Consider the following 26,705-nt stretch of genomic DNA (forward strand, 5'->3'; position numbering starts at 1 on the left):
GCAGAACCCGCGATAGTACCCTATCATCCCGAGGTACCTTAGCAACTCTTTACGCGTTCTGGGCACGGGGTATTCCTTAATGGCTGATACTTTGTGATCAACAGGGGTGACTTCACCTTGGCCGATGACAAAACCAAGGTACTCGAAGTGAGCCTTCCCAAACTCGCTCTTGGCAAAATTTACAGTCAAGTTAGCCTCCTCTAGCCTCCTAAACAATTCCTTGAGTCTCTCCACATGCGTCTTCCAGTCGTCGGCGTACATGGCGATGTCATCGATGTATACTGTGCAGCCTGCGGCACCCCTTAACAACTCATTCATCATGCGCTGGAAGCAGCTACCGCTGTTTTTCATTCCAAAGGGTAACACCTTGTATTGGTACAGCCCGTCAGGAGTTGCGAAAGCTGATATCTTCCTGGCCTCAGGAGTCAAAGAGATCTGGTAGTACCCCTTGAGCAGATCGACCTTGGATACGTACCTTGCACTGCCCACCTGGTCAATGCAATCGCTCACTCTTGGCATGGGGTGAGAATCTGCCACTGTGATGGAGTTCACCCTTCTGTAATCTGTACAAAAGAGGTAGGTACCGTCGCTTTTCCTCACCAACAAGCATGGGGAACTCCACTCACTTTTACTGGGCTCCGCAAGGTCGTTCTCAAGGAGATACTCCACCTCCTTTCTCATCAGCTCTCCCTTCTCCGGGCTCACCCTATACGCGCTCTGCTTGACGGGCCTGGCATCCCTCACCTCTACCTCGTGCGTTACACTCTTGTGTCGTTGCGGCACGTCGGTAAAGAGGGAGGCATTCTCCCTCAGTAGGTTCGTCAGGTCCGCGCTCTGTTGCCCTTCCAGATGTAGTAGCTTCTCCTCGATCTTCGCCAGACTCTCAGTGTTGGTGAGACGGGTGCCGTCCGCCCTGGACCACTTTCCTTCCTCCTCCGGGAGTTCTTGGTCCACCTGCACGCACAGAACCGTCTTCTGCTGGGGTTCTCGGGTCACCGTTCCGTCCTGCCTGGCGGCTCCTCCTTCCACAGGGAAGAAAGGCTTCAGGCGGTCTACGTGACATACCTGTTTCTTGCGGGGTCTATCCGGCTTCCCAATTTCATATGATACAGGACCCAACCGCCGCAGCACCTGGTATGGTCCCTCGAACTGCGACTCGGTCACCCTACCTTTACCCGGCAGCAAAACCATCACCTGGGACCCGACTTGGAACTCCCTCTGCGTAGCTCTCTTGTCGTACCACTCCAACATCTTACGCTGCGCCTCCTTCAGATGTTTCCCAGCTAGTTCCTTTGCTAGAGTGAGACGCTCTTTGAATTTTTGGACATATTCATTCACCGTTCCCACGGTCACTCCCGGTGTCCATTGTTCCCTCAGCATGGACAGAGGACTTCGCACCTCGTGTCCATACACCAGCTGGAAAGGTGAGAATCCTAACGATTCTACCACCGCGTTACGTATGGCAAACAACGCGGGGTATACAGCCTCATCCCACTCAGCCCCCTGTTCTGCGCAGAACACTCTCAGAACGGTCTTCAAGGTGGAGTGAAATCTTTCGATCGCCCCTTGCGACTGCGGTCGGTAGGGCGACGACCAAATCTGAGTCACTCCCCATCCTGTCACCGTCTGTCGGAACCACTTAGACTGGAATATACTTTCGCAGTCTGTCTGAATTTCTCTGGGCATCCCCACCCAAGAGAAAAATCGTTGTAGTTGTCCGGCTACTCCTTTCGCCGTCAAACGTCGCATCGGTACGGCTTCTGGAAATCTGGTGGACGCACACATTATCGTCATCAGGTAGGTATTCCCTCACTTCGTCCTTGGCAACGGACCCACCCCGTCGACCAACAGACGCTCGAATGCAGGCCCAAACGCCGGAACAGGGATCAATGGGGCCTTCGGTATCGTGGATTGGCTCTTACCTGCCCTCCGGCACGGTAAGCACGTCTTACAATAACGCCTCACCTCGGCGTCCATACCTGGCCAGTAAAAGTGTTCCCTGATCTTTCGCAGCGTCTTGGTCACCCCCAGGTGACCTGCAGAGTCCACGGAGTGCGATTGGTCCAACACAGCCGCTCTGCACTGGGCCGGCAACACTACCTGGTGCCTCGTACTTAGAGACTCTTCTCCGGCCTCCATCCTCACAGGCCTCCACTGTCTCATCAGCATGCCGTCCTGTATGTAAAAATGAGTAGCCTTCTCAGGACCAACACGTCCTCCTTTGGCCTCACGAATCAGTTCGGGGAACTCCATCTGCTGCAACTCTCCAAGACGAGTGCGGTCTACCCCTAGAGAACTGGTGAGGGTCACCTGCAACTCACCATTCGGGCTGTCTTCGCCCTGCGCTCGTTCTCCAGGTCCTATGAAGAGGTGATCGATTCCCAGGCTGTCGGACATCTCCTCAGCCCCATCAGATCCACAACCTCCTTGTTCTTCGCGCTGTCTCGACATCACAGCACAAACTGGGAATGCCACCGGGGCGATTCCCTTCTCGTCCCCACAGGCGTTTAACACTCCGCCCGTCTCCTTGTATTGCTCTAGGCACTCCTCGCCTTTCACTAGATTCGGAAGGACATATCCTCCACATGCGTCATTTCCCAAGATGACCTGTGCCTCCATCTTGGGCATTGATGTGCAGACCCCCACCACTAGGATCTGGTAGCCATAATCAGAATTCAGAGTCACCTGGTGTAGGGGCATCCTCACTGGGCCTCCCACAGTGGTCACACTTGCCACCCCCACACTGGTACTCTTGTAACCCTCGGGGAACAGGGTTTCACTCACCAGGGAAAAATCGGCCCCAGTGTCTCTTAATATCTTCACCGGGATGGGGTCTGCGTCCCCCATCCTTACGGTTCCCTGACACACGAACGGGTAAACTCTCTTCTCCCCACTCAGTACGGGTTCATCCCGCACTCTCTCGGCCATCTGGTCCTCGAACCTCACTAACGCAACGTTCCCCCGCTGCTTAGGGCGTCTGCATTCCCGCGCGACATGTCCGATTATTCCGCAATTGTAACAGTGCACCTTCCTCGTCGGAGACCATCCGCCACCGCTCGCCTTAGCACTGCCTCCAGAGGCCGTCGCTCCCTGTGTCTTTCTCGCACCATTCGTCGACTCCTTTGTTGCAGCAACAGCTCCTGAGCTCTCAGCTTGGTACTTCTTTATCGGCTCTACAGCACCTTTTGATCCTCTGTTGTCCCAACTCGAGAGGTGGGACTTGGGAGAACTCGCTCCTGTCCTCCATCTATCCGTCCTCCTATAATTCCTACTGTTTCCGGAGTATACGGGTGGTCGGAGCTGTCCCTCTTGGCGGGGGCGCAAGGCTTCTTCCAACATGTCGGCTCTGTCGGCTGCGGCCCTCAGGTCCTTTATGTCCGCCTCCTTTACTCTCACCCTGATCACAAGAGAGAACACGGACATAAACTTTTCCATAACCATTAGCCCCTTGACCTCTTCAAAAGACCTCGCTCCTTCAGAGTCCAGCCACTTAAGGAACTTCCTCTCCATGTCCCTCGCCGTCTCCGCATAAGATTTTCCTGGCGAACGGGTACATTCCCTAAACCTCTTCCTGTAACATTCCGGCGTGAGCTTGAAAGAATGGAGCACAGCTCTTTTTACCGCATCGTAGTTGGTGCATTCTTGGAAGTCGAGCATATTGTAGGCTTCACGAGCTTCACCTGTGAGCCTACCTTGAACTAGCTCCGCCCACTCCGCCCTCGGCCACCTCTTCAAAGCAGCAACCCTTTCGAAGTGGTCGAAGAAACTTTCGGCTTCATTTTGCACAAAGACCGGCAGATCTCGCTCCCTCACTCGTCGGTCTTCCTGTTGCGGCGGAGCAGGTGCACCTAGTCCTAGTTCAGCTCGCTTCAGCTCCACCTCCTTGTTAGCTTCTATCTCCTGCTGTCTCATCCTAGCTTCTCGCTCGTGTTCTTCCCTGCGCAGCTGTGCTTCTCGCTCTTGTTCTTCCCTGCGCAGCTGTGCTTCTCGCTCTTGTTCTTCCCTGCGCAGCTGTGCTTCTGCTTCTCGCTCTTCTTTGCGCTGCTGTGCTTCTCGCTCCTCACGCTTCAGCTGTGCTTCTCGCTCCTCACGCTTCAGCTGTACTTCTGCTTCTCGCTCTTCTTTGCGCTGCTGTGCTTCTCGCTCCTCACGCTTCAGCTGTGCTTCTAGCTGCAGCTTCATTATCTCCAGCTTAACGCTGTGCCTGCTGCCGCTGGATCCCCTGCTGCTTCCACCAATGCTCAGGTGTTCTCCCACACTGGCAGGTGTTTGTGGCCGTTCCTCCCCCAAAGCTTCGTCTCGAGCCCTGAGCTGTGCCATTATCTCCAGTCTTCTCTCTCCCACTCTGGCAGACCTCAGCTTTATCCCAAAATGGTCTGCTATTGCTTGCAACTGTGCCTTGGTGCATTCCTCCAGCACCTGCTCATCTCTAGTGTCAATGAACCTTGTTACTTTATCATCCTCCATCTTGTGCTATGAGTGATAACCTGCACCTGATACGTAATACCACTGCCAAGTACCACAACTGCAACCTTTATTTCGATCGTGATCCTGGCAAGGTCGCCAATGTTGGGGACAGTTCACTACTCTCTCGGTGAGCAACCGTATCAGTACTTAATCCTGGCAAGGTCGTCAATGTTGGGGACAGTTCACTACTCTCTCGGTGAGCAACTGTATCAGTACTTAATCCTGGCAAGGTCGCCAATGTTGGGGATTCTCACTCTCGGGTGTGTGCAACAGTTATACTCAAGGTCACTCATCGTAGCCCTGCGGGACTTCACTCTATCCTTGCGGCGCCACTGTACGCCAGGAGAGTATCCCAGTCAATCCCAACCGGTCTCTGATTGAGAAGGAGTGGGAACACAACTCGTTCACTTAACTGTTATGTTCCCGCCCCAACAATAGGGCTCTACTATTAACCACAAGGTCGCAAACTGGTGTTTTCGGTGTCCAGTAACACATCAGTGGATTTGTTGAGTTGTGGTGACCGTGGCAAGGACACACTCAATAGATCAGGATATCAGGCAGGTATTTACTTCTATCACTCTCTACTTTCAGGTATTATATAGCCACAAGATATATGGAGGGGATGATATAAACACAAATGTATTTTGTATTTTACTTAAAACTCATTCAAAAGGTATCACAAGGTCATATCAATAAACAATCGGCTGATCCAGGCGGGAGTCGTTCATTCCCACGTATAATATGCACTCACTAAGGTGGCAACACTCCCCCTCTTGTCACTGTCAAAATCAGCTGGGCGCCTTCCCCCGCGCGAATGTTTATTGCTTGTTTCTCTGGCGTCATGCGCGCTGTTTCTTTAAGTTCTCAAAGATCACTAGAAGTTCGCACACTCGATATTTGCGACAATAGCACGTATTACTTCGCTACACTGTTCTCGGGCTCAAACAATCGTTTCTATAATAAATGCGATAGTAATTCATTGTAATGGTATTACGCACTGCCCTTCATTTAGTGATAACTCATGAAGTATTTAACACTAGAGTTCTCAGTATTTCCTTTCGTGGGCGATAACACAATTAATCACTGCACACATGAATGCTTATTCAATGCACGAACGTTGACATATATAATATAGATAAATCAGACATCAATAAATGGTAATAACATAGTTACTGGGCACATAGCCTAACTTCCAAATACTGACATAATATTATATATATTCTCTCACTATATGATTCAATTAAAGTCTCATGAAAGACATTCTCAACACATTAAATTCATCAATACCTTCGGGTGCCTGTACACACCAATAATAAACATAAGTATCACGAGTACTCTTGATAGTACTACTCTGCACACTGGTGCCTTACTGTGACATAGGTGAGCCTTGCTCACGACATACAAAATCCTCAGGCAAAATAATATAGCTGACTAAAGGGGAATTGGGAGGGAAACTAGAACCACCTACTTTCACCTATCCTCCGATGAGAGTTGAGTTGCAGCTCCTGGTCCTGGCTCCTGCCTCGTGTCGGGAACGCCCCTGACACACACTGTCGTGTCCTCCAGGAACTCAATCAATGTCCCACCATAAGCGCGTCGTCTCCGTGCCTTATCCCAGCAGGTCCGTGCTCCTTCTCGACTTCTTGTAGGGTTGGAGTCGGTCTCCCGGCCGTCGACTTCTCCCAGCTACGGCTGCCCGCCTACGTCTCGGCTGCAGTCGTTCGAATTCCCAAATAGTTCTCTTCTTCCTCTGCTACCCAGTGGCTCTGTTCAGCCACTACGCCGTCACGAATGGGTGAACTGCCTCAGACGTCGCCTACGTCACTGCACAGACTTCACTTCTTCGTGCACAGTACCTGTCCTGGAGCACTTGTTGCTCAATATCCGTCGATTCCCTCTCTGGTTCAACACATGAACGAAGGAAGACCTCACAGAGTACCGGCAGACTTCAGGTGACGCGTAAAATCCACGGGAGCGGGAAACAACTGTCAAACTGACAGGACCAATCTTCGCACGTCCAACCTCCTTGACGTGTCGTGTCAGACTGATGGCGCCAACGCAGCGCGCTGACCGGACCCCCCTTCCTTCGTGACGTCACATTCGCCACGGGAGGTTTTCATTGGCTCCCTGTGCCACATTGCTGTCGGTGACCAATCCGGTGTCACTGACGTCACACAGTTTTGGCGGGGAAACAGGAGAGCCAGCGCCATCTTGGCTTCCTAAAGGGCCTAAACCACAGGCCAAAATACTATTGTTTTATAAATTTCTCGGCACTCCAAGAACACTCCGCTCTCCCACATATACCAACTTGATGCCTGCGACGTAGAGAACGCTTGAGTAAAGTGGACATGACTCTTACTGCAGGCGTGGGAGAAATATAAGGGGGGGGGAACACCGTCACAATATATATATATTCGGTTCGAGTCACTTCTGGGGTGAGTTTTCAATCGCATATAGTCCTGGGGACCATTCAGGCTTGTTCGCATTTGTGTTCCTCACGTGTGCCCCAAAGAATGAGGTGATTTGATAAAATGCTATGCCCAAGAATACCATCCGAGTGCCGGCGCGGAAATGGTTCAAATAGCTTCGGCTATCACTTCCTTTTGTCCGGTCGTGATGGTCAAGCGGATTAAGGCGTCCTGTATACCAGTTGCTTTGCTCCTGGCAGTATGGGTTCGAGTCACTTCTGGGGTGTGAGTTTTCAATCGCATATAGTCCTGGGGACCATTCAGGTTTGTTCGCATTTGTGTTCCTCACATGTGCCCCAAAGAATGAGGTGATTTGATAAAATGCTATGCGCAAGATTACCATCCGAGTGCCGGCGGGGAAGTGGTTCAAATAGCTTCGGCTATCACTTCCTTTTGTCCGGTCGTGATGGTCAAGCGGATTAAGGCGTCTTGTATACCAGTTGCATTGCTCCTGGCAGTATGGGTTCGAGTCACTTCTGGGGTGTGAGTTTTCAGTCGCATATAGTCCTGGGGACCATTCAGGCTTGTTCGCATATTATATATATATATATATATATATATATATATATATATATATATATATATATATATATATATATATATATATATTTATATATATATATATATGGAGTCGAGCGGGTTAAGGCGTACCTGTTATGCCAGTTGCTGGAAGGCTTCTGTGCTGGCTAGGGTTCGAGTCTCCTGGTGGGAAAGTGTTCTAAAGTTGTATATATATATATATATATATATATATATATATATATATATATATATATATATATATATATATATATATATATATATATATATATATATATATATAAGCCTATACTTGCATAAACCACAAGTGAAGATTAATAATCTTTGGACAACACCCACCAGTGGGACTCGAACCCAGAAAGCACAACTACCTTCCAGTAGCTGCCATAACTAGTATGCTTTAACTCACTACACCATCAGACCCTACAAAAGAAGTAGAGAGTTCGAGATATATATACATCCCAAACATCTCCACTTCCCGAGGGCAACCAGATGAGTGTGGGGTTAGTCTGCATTTTTCGTCAAGCCACTGTCAATGTGAGAGAACTCGTGTCCAGCTTATAAGCCTATACTTGCATAAACCACAAGTGAAGATTAATAATCTTTGGACAACACCCACCAGTGGGACTCGAACCCAGAAAGCACAACTACCTTCCAGTAGCTGCCATAACTAGTATGCTTTAACCCACTACACCATCAGACCCTACAAAAGAAGTAGAGAGTTCGAGATATATATACATCCCAAACATCTCCACTTCCCGAGGGCAACCAGATGAGTGTGGGGTTAGTCTGCATTTTTCGTCAAGCCACAGTCAATGTGAGAGAACTCGTGTCCAGCTTATAAGCCTATACTTGCATAAACCACAAGTGAAGATTAATAATCTTTGGACAACACCCACCAGTGGGACTCGAACCCAGAAAGCACAACTACCTTCCAGTAGCTGCCATAACTAGTATGCTTTAACCCACTACACCATCAGACCCTACAAAAGAAGTAGAGAGTTCGAGATATATATATCTCCCAAACATCTCCTTATATATATATGTCGTACCTAGTAGCCAGAACGCACTTATCAGCCTACTATTCAAGGCCCGATTTGCCTAATAAGCCAAGTTTTCCTGAATTAATATATTTTCTCCAACTTTTTTCTTTTGAAATGATAAAGCTAACCATTTCATTATGTATGAGGTCAATTTTTTTTATTGAAGTTAAAATTAACGTAGATATATGACCGAACCTAACCAACCCTACCTAACCTAACCTAACCTATCTTTATAGGTTACGTTAGGTTAGGTAGCCGAAAAAGTTAGGTTAGGTTAGGTTAGGTAGGTTAGGTAGTGGAAAAACAATTAATTCATGAAAACTTGGCTTATTATTCAAATCAGGCCTTGCATAGTAGGCAGAGAAGTGCGTTCTGGCTACTAGGTACGACATATATATATATATATATATATATATATATATATATATATATATATATATATATATATATATATATATATATATATATATATATATATATATATATATATATATATATATATATATATGCAGAATAACCACATGTGAAAAATAGAAAATGCTTAACGCGTTTTCGGCTAATTTGCCTTCATCAGAGCAAAGTAGAATGAAGATAAGAAAACATCGCTGATCATACCTTTATATCCGCCTGGGCAGATCACCTGACCACCAAAAATAAGTGGAGGAAAGGAATTATAAGAAAGAAGGTAACTGCAGAAGGCATATTGGCCCGTACGAGGCAGCTCCTATTAATATCTCCAAGTGCCACACGTGTTAAATGATTGCTATATTGTTTTGACGTGCTATATTGAGGCTTAAATAGGGATCCAACTTGTACATACCGGGGCTCACATTAAGGCTGTTGTTACAATGTTTGATCAGAGCAGACTCGATCACGTTTCGTTCAACAAAATCCTTACTTTTAACAATACATTTTGCCCCTGTGAAGTCGATAGAATGATTATATAAACTGGAATGTAAATACAATGCACTGGATTGCTGGGCTGTACGAATAGCATACGAATGCAGTTTTAAACGCGAGGAAAGAGATTTACCTGTCTGGCCGATGTAAACACATGCACACTCATTACAAGGGATGGAATACACACAACCTGCTACAGACGAGGGCGAGTTCTTAATTAACATGGACTTAACTGTATTATCATTTTTGAACACTAGATTAATATTAAGGTTCTTCAGGGCTGGGGCAAGATTTACTAGACCCTCAGAATATGGTAATACCAACGAGGGAACGCGAGGCGACCCTAAGGAAAGAAGAGCAAGAAAGAGAGGCTGCGATCCGGAAAGAAGAACAAGAACGAGAGGCGGCCCTAAAGGAACGTGAGGCGGCTCTGGCGAAAGAAGCTATACAAATAAGGGAAAGAGAGGCTGCAATCAGGAAAGAAGAAGCTGCAATTAGGAAAGAAGAAAAGGAACGTGAAGCCACCCTCAAGGAACGTGAGACTGCACTACTCCGTGAGCGTGAGCGAGTACAGCTGAAAGCAAAACAACGTCACCTGGAGATGCAGCGCGAGCATGATAAGAAGCAAGCCGATATGGCTGTAGCATGTCGACAACAAGAACTCACGTTGGAAACTATACACCACACTCAGCGCCAACAAGCTACCGCTAATCTTCCCGTAAGTTTCAACATCTCCCATGCAAGTAAGTTAATGCCACCATTCGTTGAGACAGAGATTGATGTCTTTTTCACCACTTTGAGACCCTAGCTAATAAACTTAGCTGGCCAGCAGATCAATGGTCTACCCTTCTCAGAGTGCAACTTACAGGTAGAGCTGTGGTTACTCTCAGTACCTTAGAGTCTGAGAATAACTACCAGACCCTGAAGCAAGCAGTTTTAGATGCCTACCTTCTCTCCACCGAAAGCTACAGACGAAAATTCCGTGATTATCTAAAGGCCAGTACCACCACCTTTCTAGAATTTGCCAATACCAAGAAAAGATATTTCATGAAATGGCTGGACCAGCACATGTTTCTACATGTCACACACACACACACACACTCACACACACACACACACACACACACACACACACACACACACACACACACACACACACACACACACACACACACACACACACACACACACACCTAGAACTTCATTCAGAAACCTAAATGAGGAAGCTTTTAGGGCGCTTTACACTGCCTACGTGAGACCCGTCTTAGAGTATGCCGCGCCATCATGGAGCCCCCACCTGAAGAAACACATAAAGAAACTGGAGAAGGTTCAGAGGTTTGCGACGAGGCTTGTCCCAGAGCTACGAGGGATGGGATATGAAGAGCGGCTGAAGGAACTGAACCTTACGACACTAGAGAAAAGAAGGGAGAGAGGAGATATGATAGGGACATATAAAATACTCAGGGGAATTGACAAAGTGGAAATAGATCAAATGTTCACACGTAATAATAACAGAACGAGGGGACATGAGTGGAAACTGGAAACTCAGATGAGTCACAGAGATGTTAGGAAGTTTTCTTTTAGCGTGAGAGTAGTAGAAAAATGGAATGCACTTGGGGAACAGGTTGTGGAAGCAAATACTATTCATACTTTTAAAACTAGGTATGATAGGGAAATGGGACAGGAGTCATTGCTGTAAACAACCGATAGCTAGAAAGGCGGGATCCAAGAGTCAATGCTCGATCCTGCAAGCACATATAGGTGAGTACATATAGGTGAGTACACACACACACACACACACACACACACACAAACACACACACACACACACACACGCACACACACACGGGTAAAGGGAAAAAATAAGAAGGAATATAATAACCCATGGTTTAATAGACAGTGTCAGGAAGCAAAAATGGCCAGCAGACGGGAGTGGAGGAAGTACAGAAGACAAAGAACAGAGGACAACAGAAGCAGATACAACAGAGCTAGGAACGATTACATTAACATAAGACGAACATCGGAAAGGGACTATGAGAACGATATTGCAATCAAAGCGAAAAAACAACCTAAGTTACTACACAGTCATATAAGAAGAAAAATGTCGGTGAACGACCAAGTGACAAGACTAAGGAAGACAGAGGGGGCATATACTGAAAGTGACAAGGAAATCTGCGAGGCACTGAATGCCAGTTTCCATGGAGTGTTCACTACCGAGCCTGAGCAGCTCCCATTGTTGGAAGGGGTTACCCTAGATGAAAGACTATCAGATATAGAGGTGACAGCAGAGGAGGTAATGAAACAGTTGACAACTCTAGATGCAACTAAAGCAGTTGGACCAGACAAAGTATCACCGTGGATACTAAAAGAAGCAGCACAGGCCCTCAGCGTGCCTCTGGCAATGATCTTTAATGAGTCACTTATGTCAGGAGAATTGCCCAGTTGCTGGAAGAAGGCAAATGTCGTGCCGATCTTCAAGAAAGGAGATAGGGAGGAGGCACTTAACTACAGACCTGTATCACTGACAAGCATCCCCTGTAAAATACTGGAAAGAATAATTAGGCTGCGACTGGTTGCACACCTGGAGAACATTAGGTTTGTGAACAAACATCAACATGGGTTCTGGACAGGGAAATCGTGCCTAACAAACCTTCTGGAATTCTACGATAAAATAACGAGGATAAGACAGGACAGAGATGGTTGGGCAGACTGCATATTTCTGGACTGCCAAAAAGCCTTTGATACAGTACCGCACATGAGACTGCTGTTCAAGCTCGAGAGGCAGGCGGGGGTGGGGGGAAAGGTCCTAGAATGGATAAGGAACTACCTAACAGGAAGGAGCCAAAGAGTTACGGTAAGGGGCGAGAAGTCGGACTGGCGAACAGTAACAAGTGGAGTACCACAAGGATCGGTGCTGGGACCAATTCTATTTCTTGTATATGTTAACGACATGTTTACAGGCGTAGAGTCCTACATGTCGATGTTTGCGGATGATGCAAAGTTGATGAGAAGAGTTGTGACAGATGAGGATTGCAGGATCCTCCAAGAGGACCTGAACAGATTGCAGAGATGGTCAGAGAAATGGCTACTAGAATTCAACACGAGAAAATGTAAAGTTATGGAAATGGGACTAGGAGATAAGAGACCAAAGGGACAGTACACAATGAAGGGGAACAGCCTACCTGTAACGATGCGTGAAAGAGACCTGGGGGTGGACGTAACACCTAATCTATCTCCTGAGGCACATATTAATAGGATAACGACAGCAGCGTACTCTACACTGGCAAAAGTTAGAACATCATTCAGAAACCTAAGTAAGGAGGCATTTAGGGCGCTTTACACTGCCTACGTAAGGCCCAACCCGTTCTCACACAAGACAGCACATATATGACTTAATGCTTAAAGTCAATATGTTGAATATGAATTAGTAAATATGTGATATATTCCCAGTTACTTTTTTTACCAAGGCCCAAACTCTTCCTCACGTACCAATTTACGTGTCACAGTACCCGTCCGTCAACATAGATAGCAGAATATTCGTGATTGGTTCAATTATAAGGAAAATTGTAGTTTTCAGGTCCCACATGGGTTGTGAAATTTACCTACTGTTGTCCATGCTCTTATAATATTACAGATCAGCTATATCCTATTGAAGGCTCGTAGTTTTGTTTTGAGAAATATTAGTTGTTCTTAGTAAATTATAATAAGCACTATAAATTATTACATAGAATAACAGTGCTTCACCAATCAATATTATATACCATAGTTTGGCTTTAAAAATCTTTAAAGAATGTTTTGTAGGAACGCTAACAGAAAACGATGTTACATTTGAATGTCTATGGGGTAAACTACTGCAAATAGGACGGTATTGTGTCTACTATACCAACTATAGCTAGGATGGGTATATTGTCACCTACCGCCTGTTAGGTGGGAAAGGGGTCCAATACCACCCACAGGATGGGTATGAGGGTCACATCCACCCACAGGATGAGTATGGGGATCACATCCACCCACAGGAAGGGTATGGGGTCCAATACCACCCACAGGATGAGTATGGCGTCCACTACAACCCACAGGATGGGTATGGGGCTCCAACCACCCATAGAATGGGTATGGGGCTCCAACCACAAATAAAATGGGTATAGGGTCCAATAATACCCACTGGATGTTTAAGGCGTCCATTGCCGCGCGTCGAGCTCGAAAACCGCAGCATTCATCTCAGAACCATGCCTATTTCACACAGATTCCTTAATAAACGTAAGAGTTTTATATGTCACAAGAAAGATAGAAATATAAGCTTCATTCTAAATACCTTACCATGGGCATATTTAAATTTAAAGCGAAGATACGTGTACTTTTATAATAGCCGAGCTTTAACCCCGGACAGATTGATCGACCGAGCAACTCTCTCTCAGAACAATGTTTATTTCACGTGAATTCGTTAATAAACATATATGTTTTATATGTCTCAAGAAAGGCAGACATATAAGCTTCACTTTAAACACTTTACCATAGACATATTTAAAGTTCTAATGAAGATACATGTATTTTTAAAATTACGGAGCTCCCACCCCGTACAGACTGAACGACAGAGCAACTCTCTCTCAGATCAATGTTTATTTCACGTAAATTCGTTAATAAACACAAATGTTTTATATGTCTTAAGCAAGATAGAAATAAGAGCTTCATTTTCAATACATTACAATAGACATATTTATAGCTCAAGTGAAGATACATATGTTTTTATAGTAGCGCTCAGTAGCTTGTCGGGCATGGAGTGCAGACGCCTACGCACTTGCCGATATATTGTATAATTATCAAAGATACGCTAATAAAGCCTAAAATCTTATATGCCTCCAGAAAGACCGAGATATGAACATTATTATGATTTCACCAAATGAAATATATCATGTTCGAGAACAAAGATATATCAATTTTAAATTAAGTTTCGACTCTTGCTCGGGCGAGAGAGAGGGAGCGACTCTCGCCCCATCTATTGGAGATTCTGTCCACTAAAGACCCAAAGCTACTCAAACCCTCCTAGCATTATTTAAGTAATGAAGTAATATGGTATATTTACTATAATGTGGGTGCTGAATGCAGAACATGAGAAAACATATATTTACTCCAAACTAATATAATTTCATTATGAAATAAGTAAATAAGTAGCATCAAAGGAAGTCGACGGTCCAAGCGTCAATGTTGTGGAACGACTTATCCAAGATATATCGTTGTTTGGAAAGTGTTTGTTGGCTTATCCAGTTGTCGCACTTCTCTGCACAAATTATCACAAATTTAAATTATAATGTTAACAAGTAGAATACGTATTTTTAATAAAATCTAACATAGCTAGCCAGAAAACATTTAACATTTATTAAAAAAATATATGTTTGGAAGTTAAATCGACTTCATAGGACAATAGTGTTGTTATATATACTCGTTATTCGTTGACATGCGTTCGCTACTTAAACTACCATGTACTGTACTTATGTGAAATCTCCCATGTCTCTTCGCTCATCTCACCGAACCCTACAGGCTCTGTGATATATTGCTTAATTAATTGAGATTCACAAATAAAGCTTATAATTGTATATGTTATCAAAAAGGCAGAGCTTATTTTAGTTCATTTATTATGCACCCCATACCCATCCTATGGGCGATAGTGGAGTGTTACAGAGGCGCATAATGGGCTCAGGGACTGAGCCCCACAATTCATATAGCCAAGGAAGTTATAATCTTGATAAGCTAGTTACAAAAGTCAATGCACATTGTCACATCAACAATGGGCTCGAGACCGACCACAAGTACAGTTTATAATTTAAGCAACTGACATATATGGAGGGCTAGTGTCACAATTGATTTGTTTATCCTACACATAACCCCCTCTCCCCCATCCAATGGGCAGCGGTGGATAGGTTACAATCAAGTCGTTTTTTGCGTTTTATTCAGAGATTAGATCTTATTGGGTGAGGAAAGATATTCATATTTTAAAGAAGGCTTCTTGGCTGATGCTCTCCATTGATGGAAAATATACAACCTTTTGAAAATCAATGTTAGTTTGATCTAATATTGTAATTAACGCAGTTACCTGATGTTATTCTTCACCTATATCTTTTTCTGGTTAATCCCTATTTACATTATGCAGTTCAGGCTTCGTCGCCAGACTATAGTTTTTAGTTTAGTTAATTTATCACATAATGGGTTCAGGGACTGAACACACAATTTATTTATCTAAGCAAGTTACAATCTTGAGGAGCTAGCCACAAAATTCATAACACATCGTCACATCAACAACATGGGTTCGAGATCGACCACAAGTACAGTTTCTAAATTAAGCAAATGCCATAAGTGGAGAGCTAGTGTCACAATTGATATGTTTGTCCTGCACATTTCCACAGTGGTTTGCTTGGGTTCATTTAATTATCTTAGATATCATTGAAGAGAACCTCCTAGGTACTATACTGTATATATGCTGGTAAGAAGTATAATTATCCTGAGAAATCGTGTAAATTATGTTGTACGAGTGCTTCCAGTTAAGTAACATAGTTCATTTGTGTGCGCGTGCTTGAAGAGGAAATGTTATCCCCCCCCCCCCCCACCCCCCATTGTAAATATTTGTGGGTTTCAGACCATACGGCCACGGCTTACCCTCGCCGCGGTCGAGGGTAAGAACACCGGATGTATACCCAGTATTACAAGTAAACATTAGCAATAACAATTATGGAAAGTTCCTTCACCTATACATAGACAAGAGACTGAACTTCAGCACCCACATACAACACATAAGGGGATGCTCTGAGAGAGAGAGAGAGAGAGAGAGAGAGAGAGAGAGAGAGAGAGAGAGAGAGAGAGAGAGAGAGAGAGAGAGAGACAGAGAGACAGAGAGACAGAGAGACAGAGAGAGAGAGACAGAGAGAGAGAGAGAGAGAGAGAGAGAGAGAGAGAGAGAGAGAGAGAGAGAGAGAGAGAGAGAGAGAGAGAGAGAGAGGGAGAGAGAGAGAGAGTGAGGGAGAGAGAGAGAGAGAGAGAGAGAGAGGGAGAGAGAGAGAGAGAGAGAGAGAGAGAGAGAGAGAGAGAGAGAGAGAGAGAGAGAGAGAGAGAGAGAGAGAGAGAGAGAGAGAGAGAGAGAGGGAGAGAGAGAGAGGGAGAGAGAGAGAGAGAGAGAGAGAGAGAGAGAGAGAGAGAGAGAGAGAGAGAGAGAGAGAGAGGGAGAGAGAGAGAGGGAGAGAGAGAGAGAGAGGGAGAGAGAGAGAGAGAGAGGGAGAGAGAGAGAGGGAGAGAGAGAGAGAGAGAGAGAGAGAGAGAGAGAGAGAGAGAGAGAGAGAGAGAGAGAGAGAGAGAGAGAGAGAGAGAGAGAGAGAGAGAGAGAGAGAGGAGAGAGAGAGAGAGAGAGAGAGGAGAGAGAGAGAGAGAGGGAGAGAGAGAGAGAGAGAGAGAGAGAGAGAGAGAGAGAGGGAGAGTAAAATTATCCACTGAGGTCTGATTAAGTCCTTTTGGGGACCTTAATCATTAGGACGTCCAATGATTAACGCAAAGTGAACCGTATTCAGATGGTATATTGACAACATTCAGCATATCTCATAATGACCTAGTAGTACTTGGTGCACAAATACCTTTTCCATAGGAATCGCAAAACATAATTAAACACAACTGTACCGTACAGTGTTATATATTTATTTCAGTTTGAACAATTTTTAACATTAACATTCCAACATTCATTTTAGCAAGTTCTCTCATAATGACGTGTGGGTTAGCAATGTCAAAGGCTGACTTAAGATCTAGGAAAGTGGTATATGATCTATCAGTATGCAGGGTGAGGAATGTGGTAATACAGTGATGTACACTCTTTCCATGCATAAAGCCATATATCTGGGGAGACAACATATTATTAATTTTGTAAAGGAGACGGTTGAGAACCATCTTCTCAAGACACTTATAGAGACAACTAGTGAGGGAGATTGGGCATAAAGCACTCGGCTGGTGAGGTTTAGGAATGGGAATAATAACACTGTTGGTGTTAGGAAGCTCCCCAGTTACATAGCTCATATTATACAATTGAAGAAAGGTATTCCTTGGAACTAGCAGAAGCATAAGCAGTATGCCGTAAGTAACTCCATCCTCCCCGGGTGATGTAGCTTTGCCTTTATGTAGAGCAGAATCTAGTTCGTATTCAGTAAAAGCATGTCACAGTCATCCTCTTGATGAAGCATGAAGTCAAGGAACCTTGCCCTATCAGTATATCTATCATTTAATTCATTCTGTGAGGGTAGAGGAAGACTGTCAAAGCTGGAAGTCGTGGCCCAAGCATCAACAAGATCATTTGCTCTGTGCAGAGGATTAGGGTACGAGATCTCTGCAGCATTTTTCCCTTTGATCTTGTTGATATCCTTCCATGCCCGACTTAGTGGCGTGTGAGAATTGAGACCACGGACAAAAGTTTCCCAGTCTGTCTGCCTCAGCTCCACCAGACGTTCCCTGGCCTTAGCCAGAGCCGCTTGAAAGAGCCGAAGCATTTCAGCAGTGCGGGTCCTTCTACAAGCTAGTCCAATTATTCTGGCAGTGCGTTTTAGTGCATGCAATTTAGAATCATTATAATAAGCATAAGTGCTATGACCAGTGTAATTTGGGTTACGTGGCCTGGACGATGAATCAAGTGATTCTATAAACTGCTCGATAGTACCTGTGAGCTCATTGTTAAAATCTTCAACTGATGAAGGCTCAGATGAACTGCACCAATCTGACACACATGAGCAACAAGATTGTCTCGTTGATCGATGGGCACAGCCAGCCTCTTCCGCTTGAACACTCCACCCGGGAGGATAGAGCTTCCAATGCTTACAGTGGCTAATATGGCCAGATGATCAGACGCCATAACTGGCACTATTGACGAGGCGCACACGGTGTGGGAGACGTTGACACCGAGACATAGATCAAGAATACCTCCGTAGATATGCGTTGGTTCAAGGTCACCCACAATCTGTGCATCATCGTGGCTACCTAATAGTGACACCAGTTGGTTGCCGTTACGATTACTGAACTGCGAATTACCAATATTCCTATGGCTAGCGTTATAATCACCTTTAATGATGGTAGGCTCAGTCTGAATACAGATAGGAAGGTCAGCATAATTAAAGTTACAAGGAGTTGATTATTTAGTATAGTTGTTTTTCTCTTTAACTGGATGATGGAGGGGGAGTCTTTAACGTGATTGGGAATACATACATACACACATGCATACATACATACATACATACATACATACATACATACATACATACATACATACATACATACATACATACATAAATACATACACAGTCATACAATGCATACAATACATACAATAAATGGACTCGAGGAGTGGAGTCATACATGTCAATGTTTGCAGATGACGCAAAATTAATGAGAAGAGTTGTGACAGACGAGGATTGTAGGATCCTCCAAGAGGACTTAAACAGGCTGCAGAGATGGTCAGAGAAATGGCTACTGGAGTTTAACACCAGTAAATGTAAAGTTATGGAAATGGGATCAGGTGACAGGAGACTAAAGGGACAGTACACAATGAAGGGGAACAGCCTACCTGTAACGATTCGAGAAAGAGATCTGGGAGTGGATGTGACACCTAATCTAACTCCTGAGGCACATATAAATAGGATAACGACAGCAGCGTACTCTACACTGGCGAAAATTAGAACTTCATTCAGAAACCTAAATGAGGAAGCTTTTAGGGCGCTTTACACTGCCTACGTGAGACCCGTCTTAGAGTATGCCGCGCCATCATGGAGCCCCCACCTGAAGAAACACATAAAGAAACTGGAGAAGGTTCAGAGGTTTGCGACGAGGCTTGTCCCAGAGCTACGAGGGATGGGATATGAAGAGCGGCTGAAGGAACTGAACCTTACGACACTAGAGAAAAGAAGGGAGAGAGGAGATATGATAGGGACATATAAAATACTCAGGGGAATTGACAAAGTGGAAATAGATCAAATGTTCACACGTAATAATAACAGAACGAGGGGACATGGGTGGAAACTGGAAACTCAGATGAGTCACAGAGATGTTAGGAAGTTTTCTTTTAGCGTGAGAGTAGTAGAAAAATGGAATGCACTTGGGGAACAGGTTGTGGAAGCAAATACTATTCATACTTTTAAAACTAGGTATGATAGGGAAATGGGACAGGAGTCATTACTGTAAACAACCGATAGCTAGAAAGGCGGGATCCAAGAGTCAATGCTCGATCCTGCAAGCACATATAGGTGAGTACATATAGGTGAGTACACACATGCATACATACATACATACATACATACATACATACATGCATGCATACATACATACATACATACATACATACATACATACATACATACATACATACATACATACATACATACATACATACATACATACATGCATGCATACATACATACATACATACATACATACATACATACATACATACATACATACATACATGCATGCATGCATGCATGCATACATACATACATACATACATACATACATACATACATACATACATACATACATACATACATACATACATACATACATACATACACGTCCAGTCAGCATATAGCTATTTCGGGACAAAATCCAATACAGTTTATATTGGTGAGACGCCACTGTGATGAGGAGTTTAAATATCACAGGAACTGTAGGTTAATGTGTGACATAAGTGAGGTTAGATGAGGCATCTACAAGCATCAGCTGGAGGCTGATGGAGTGTTGTGGAGGCTGGTGGTACTATGTCCAGATGTTGGAGGGTGGATTTGACTAAACCTCCCCCCCCCACATTGACCGCAGACGTCTAAGGTTACTTTTCACTCTCGCTTACCAAGGGTATAACCCCCGCCCCCCCCCCCCCAACACACACACATGCATCAGATTCTTAACTTACAATATTTATTATTTACCAATTTATGTTACTACACTGACTCTCAATTTCACAATATTGTATAAACTTTGATGAATCGCTCGTCTATGGGTCATCCAATAATGTTAGCAGACTTCTAGATGTTACCACTGCTAGGTTTAGGCTCAGCTACAAGTACCTCTGGAAGTTTGTAACATCTGATGATCTAGATTTGACTAAATGTAAACTCTGTCAGCAGAACTATTCGCATACTTTGAGTCATTATATAATGGAATGTGAAAAATAGCGGAATTTAAAGATAACAACATCAATAGTGTCCATGAAATGTGTAAGTACTTCATTCATAATGATGTGCTGCCCGAAATCTTAGCGAAGTATCCAAAATTTGCTTACTATAGGTAATGCATACACATGACTGTAAAGCTGCCGCCCAGTTGGGTGGGTGTGGAGCACATGACTGTAAAGCTGCCGCCCAGTTGGGTGGGTGTGGAGCACATGACTGTAAAGCTGCCGCCCAGTTGGGTGGGTGTCGAGCACATGACTGTAAAGCTGCCGCCCAGTTGGGTGGGTGTCGAGCACATGACTGTAAAGCTGCCGCCCAGTTGGGTGGGTGTAGAGCACATGACTGTAAAGCAGCCGCCCAGTTGGGTGGGTGTGGAGCACATGACTGTAAAGCAGCCGCCCAGTTGGGTGGGTGTGGAGCACATGACTGTAAAGCTGCCGCCCAGTTGGGTGGGTGTGGAGCACATGACTGTAAAGCAGCCGCCCAGTTGGGTGGGTGTGGAGCACATGACTGTAAAGCTGCCGCCCAGTTGGGTGGGTGTGGAGCACATGACTGTAAAGCTGCCGCCCAGTTGGCTGGGTGTGGAGCACATGACTGTAAAGCTGCCGCCCAGTTGGGTGGGTGTGGAGCACATGACTGTAAAGCTGCCGCCCAGTTGGGTGGGTGTGGAGCACATGACTGTAAAGCAGCCGCCCAGTTGGGTGGGTGTGGAGCACATGACTGTAAAGCTGCCGCCCAGTTGGCTGGGTGTGGAGCACATGACTGTAAAGCTGCCGCCCAGTTGGCTGGGTGTGGAGCACATGACTGTAAAGCTGCCGCCCAGTTGGGTGGGTGTGGAGCACATGACTGTAAAGCTGCCGCCCAGTTGGGTGGGTGTGGAGTACATGACTGTAAAGCTGCCGCCCAGTTGGGTGGGTGTGGAGCACATGAGTGTAAAGCTGCCGCCCAGTTGGGTGGGTGTGGAGCACATGACTGTAAAGCTGCCGCCCAGTTGGGTGGGTGTGGAGCACATGACTGTAAAGCTGCCGCCCAGTTGGGTGGGTGTGGAGCAAGACTAGTAACTGTGCGACTCCTCATAAATGTAAAGTGCCTTGTATAGTGACTGTTGTGAGCCTCTTGTTGAATCACTTGTGACACAAAAGATTACTGATGTGTGTATTTGTGGTGGTGATTAAATATGTATGTGTATGTATATATGTATACGTATGAATATGTACATGTATGCATAAGTATGTGTACATTAATAATTTTGTAACTAGCGTCAAAAGATTGTTATTTGCTTAGCTAAACGAACTAGAGGGTTCAGTTCCTGAACCGATTATGTGCCTCTGTAATCCTTTACACCACCGCCCACGGGATGTATATTATGGGGTGCATAATAAAGAAAGAAAATGAATGAACCGAACCCCACAAATCATTTAGCTAAGCAAGTTACAATCTTGATGAGCTAGTTACAAAATTCACTATAAGTCGTCACATCATAAATGGGTTCGAGATGGACCACAAGTAGTGCATTACATAATTTATCAGTATTGTGCAGCCTGTGATCCCCGCCTGGCTGGATACTGATACCTAGGTAATTTTTATGTGTCCGGACACCGGCGATAAGGTGATATTATTTATTTAACTTAAGATATATATATTTTTAAATGTTGTCACATTAACGGCTACATCTTCCTTTCATCTGACATATAGATTTTTAAGATTAATTAAAATATATGGAAACTAATTATACAATTTATTGGCTGGTGTGCAGGGCTTCACACTCTCAGAGCTAGCCATCAAGTAACTATCAAAACGCATATATCTTCGTTTTCACTTCAGTTATATTTATGACAAAGGATTTTAGATGTAGCCTATATTTCTACCTTTCTGATGACATAAATACTTTCGTCAATTACAATATCTAGATCAAACTAACATTGATTTTCAAAAGGTTGTATATTTTCCATCAATGGAGAGCATCAGCCAAGAAGCCTTCTTTAAAATATGAATATCTTTCCTCACCCAATAAGATCTAATCTCTGAATAAAACGCAAAAAACGACTTGATTGTAACCTATCCACCGCTGCCCATTGGATGGGGGAGAGGGGGTTATGTGTAGGATAAACAAATCAATTGTGACACTAGCCCTCCATATATGTCAGTTGCTTAAATTATAAACTGTACTTGTGGTCGGTCTCGAGCCCATTGTTGATGTGACAATGTGCATTGACTTTTGTAACTAGCTTATCAAGATTATAACTTCCTTGGCTATATGAATTGTGGGGCTCAGTCCCTGAGCCCATTATGCGCCTCTGTAACACTCCACTATCGCCCATAGGATGGGTATGGGGTGCATAATAAATGAACTAAAATAAGCTCTGCCTTTTTGATAACATATACAATTATAAGCTTTATTTGTGAATCTCAATTAATTAAGCAATATATCACAGAGCCTGTAGGGTTCGGTGAGATGAGCGAAGAGACATGGGAGATTTCACATAAGTACAGTACATGGTAGTTTAAGTAGCGAACGCATGTCAACGAATAACGAGTATATATAACAACACTATTGTCCTATGAAGTCGATTTAACTTCCAAACATATATTTTTTTAATAAATGTTAAATGTTTTCTGGCTAGCTATGTTAGATTTTATTAAAAATACGTATTCTACTTGTTAACATTATAATTTAAATTTGTGATAATTTGTGCAGAGAAGTGCGACAACTGGATATGCCAACAAACACTTTCCAAACAACGATATATCTTGGATAAGTCGTTCCACAACATTGACGCTTGGACCGTCGACTTCCTTTGATGCTATTATTTACTTATTTCATAATGAAATTATATTAGTTTGGAGTAAATATATGTTTTCTCATGTTCTGCATTCAGCACCCACATTATAGTAAATATACCATATTACTTCATTACTTAAATAATGCTAGGAGGGTTAGAGTAGCTTTGGGTCTTTAGTGGACAGAATCTCCAATAGATGGGGCGAGAGTCGCTCCCTCTCTCTCGCCCGAGCAAGAGTCGAAACTTAATTTAAAATTGATATATCTTTGTTCTCGAACATGATATATTTCATTTGGTGAAATCATAATAATGTTCATATCTCGGTCTTTCTGGAGGCATATAAGATTTTAGGCTTTATTAGCGTATCTTTGATAATTATACAATATATCGGCAAGTGCGTAGGCGTCTGCACTCCATGCCCGACAAGCTACTGAGCGCTACAATAAAAACATATGTATCTTCACTTGAGCTATAAATATGTCTATTGTAATGTATTGAAAATGAAGCTCTTATTTCTATCTTGCTTAAGACATATAAAACATTTGTGTTTATTAACGAATTTACGTGAAATAAACATTGATCTGAGAGAGAGTTGCTCTGTCGTTCAGTCTGTACGGGGTGGGAGCTCCGTAATTTTTAAAATACATGTATCTTCATTAGAACTTTAAATATGTCTATGGTAAAGTGTTTAAAGTGAAGCTTATATGTCTGCCTTTCTTGAGACATATAAAACATATATGTTTATTAACGAATTCACGTGAAATAAACATTGTTCTGAGAGAGAGTTGCTCGGTCGATCAATCTGTCCGGGGTTAAAGCTCGGCTATTATAAAAGTACACGTATCTTCGCTTTAAATTTAAATATGCCCATGGTAAGGTATTTAGAATGAAGCTTATATTTCTATCTTTCTTGTGACATATAAAACTCTTACGTTTATTAAGGAATCTGTGTGAAATAGGCATGGTTCTGAGATGAATGCTGCGGTTTTCGAGCTCGACGCGCGGCAATGGACGCCTTAAACATCCAGTGGGTATTATTGGACCCTATACCCATTTTATTTGTGGTTGGAGCCCCATACCCATTCTATGGGTGGTTGGAGCCCCATACCCATCCTGTGGGTTGTAGTGGACGCCATACTCATCCTGTGGGTGGTATTGGACCCCATACCCTTCCTGTGGGTGGATGTGATCCCCATACTCATCCTGTGGGTGGATGTGACCCTCATACCCATCCTGTGGGTGGTATTGGACCCCTTTCCCACCTAACAGGCGGTAGGTGACAATATACCCATCCTAGCTATAGTTGGTATAGTAGACACAATACCGTCCTATTTGCAGTAGTTTACCCCATAGACATTCAAATGTAACATCGTTTTCTGTTAGCGTTCCTACAAAACATTCTTTAAAGATTTTTAAAGCCAAACTATGGTATATAATATTGATTGGTGAAGCACTGTTATTCTATGTAATAATTTATAGTGCTTATTATAATTTACTAAGAACAACTAATATTTCTCAAAACAAAACTACGAGCCTTCAATAGGATATAGCTGATCTGTAATATTATAAGAGCATGGACAACAGTAGGTAAATTTCACAACCCATGTGGGACCTGAAAACTACAATTTTCCTTATAATTGAACCAATCACGAATATTCTGCTATCTATGTTGACGGACGGGTACTGTGACACGTAAATTGGTACGTGAGGAAGAGTTTGGGCCTTGGTAAAAAAAGTAACTGGGAATATATCACATATTTACTAATTCATATTCAACATATTGACTTTAAGCATTAAGTCATATATGTGCTGTCTTGTGTGAGAACGGGTTGGTAAGGCCAGTCTTAGAGTATGCCGCCTCATCATGGAGTCCCCATCTGAAGAAGCATATAATGAAACTGGAAAAGGTTCAGAGGTTTGCAACGAGACTCGTCCCAGAGCTACGAGGGATGGGGTATGAAGAGCGCCTGAGGGAACTGTGCCTTACGACACTAGAAAGAAGAAGGGAGAGGGGGGACATGATAGGAACTTATAAGATACTCAGAGGAATTGACAGAGTGGACATAGACGAAATGTTCACACGGAATAGTAACAGAACGAGAGGACATGGATGGAAGCTTGAAACTCAGATGAGTCACAGAGATGTTAGGAAGTTTTCTTTTAGCGTGAGAGTAGTGGGGAAATGGAATGCACTTCAGGAACAGGTTGTGGAAGCAAATACTATTCATAATTTTAAAACCAGGTATGATAGGGAAATAGGACAGGAGTCATTGCTGTAAACAACCGATGCTCGAAAGGCGGGATCCAAGAGTCAATGCTCGATCCTGCAGACACAACTAGGTGAGTACAACTAGGTGAGTACACACACACAAACACACACACACACACACACACACACACACACACACACACACACACACACACACACACACACACTAATAATCTGAATAATGAAGTTGTATATTTCTCTCAATCTCCATTAAAATCCTTCTGTCCCTGAACCAGGTAGCTGTGTAAAACAATTATACTTTCTTGATGAGTAGAAAAGACGTGGTCTTAACTGTGTGATGGCCCAACCACCGAATTAACAATGTTCAAGAAAATAAATAAAGTAGACAAACGCATCGTGCTCGGAGCGGAGGGTGTTAATTCCCATTTGTCAAATTGACAGCTCCACTGGCAGCAGCAGCACCTGCACGTGAACAGAGACAGGAGGTTAAAGAAACAAGGAGGTCGTGTGGCGGGGCGGAGGGAGAATGTGGGTGTAAGCACCTCGGTGGTGGTGATGAAGGTGGAGGGTCGCGGTGTCACCCAAACCATCAGGTAAGGTAGGGTGAGTGTATTAGTTTACAATGGGGTAAACTATCCGTAATTGCTGAGACGTTACAGTGAACGCAGTGCCCGCGCTAGGAGGGTGGGTAGCTAGCACCCTTTCTCCCCCCCCCCTTCTCTCTCTCTCTCTCTCGCTCTCTCTCTCTCTCTCTCTCTCTCTCTCTCTCTCGCTCTCTGTCTCTCTCTCTCTCTCTCTCTCTCTCTCTCTCTCTCTCTCTCTCTCTCTCTCTCTCTCTCTCTCTCTCTCTCTCTCTCTCTCTCTCTCTCTCTCTCTCTCTCTCTCTTTCTCTCAAATAACTAGAAGCAGAATGCTAACAATTATATATTTGATTTAAGAAAGTGTGTGTAAAGAGGATATAATGAACAAGCAGTAAAGTTTATTTGTACACAAGCAATGGACTATGAAACTGATATGTGAACAGCTGCAACCAGAGGGAGGAAACTTGTAGCTGAGAGCGGTAAACAGCAAGGACATTACGGTGGATGACATCTACC

At 44.1% G+C, this 26,705-nt stretch overlaps 1 protein-coding gene across 1 annotated transcript in view; it reads left to right on the forward strand.

Annotated features, from left to right (window-relative positions):
• Positions 1 to 1,889: 1,889 nt before the first annotated feature.
• The window catches only part of LOC138357998 (MAP7 domain-containing protein 2-like), a 37,586-nt gene continuing 12,770 nt past the window's right edge, over positions 1,890 to 26,705 (forward strand). Inside the window, exons 1-3 of the mRNA XM_069315411.1 lie at positions 1,890 to 1,937; positions 9,756 to 10,136; positions 26,050 to 26,201. Of these exons, the coding sequence (XP_069171512.1) occupies positions 1,890 to 1,937; positions 9,756 to 10,136; positions 26,050 to 26,201 (581 nt within the window). The remainder of the gene's footprint in view (positions 1,938 to 9,755; positions 10,137 to 26,049; positions 26,202 to 26,705) is intronic.

This window comes from Procambarus clarkii, chromosome 7, assembly GCF_040958095.1.
Source record: "Procambarus clarkii isolate CNS0578487 chromosome 7, FALCON_Pclarkii_2.0, whole genome shotgun sequence".
NCBI lineage: Eukaryota > Metazoa > Arthropoda > Malacostraca > Decapoda > Cambaridae > Procambarus > Procambarus clarkii.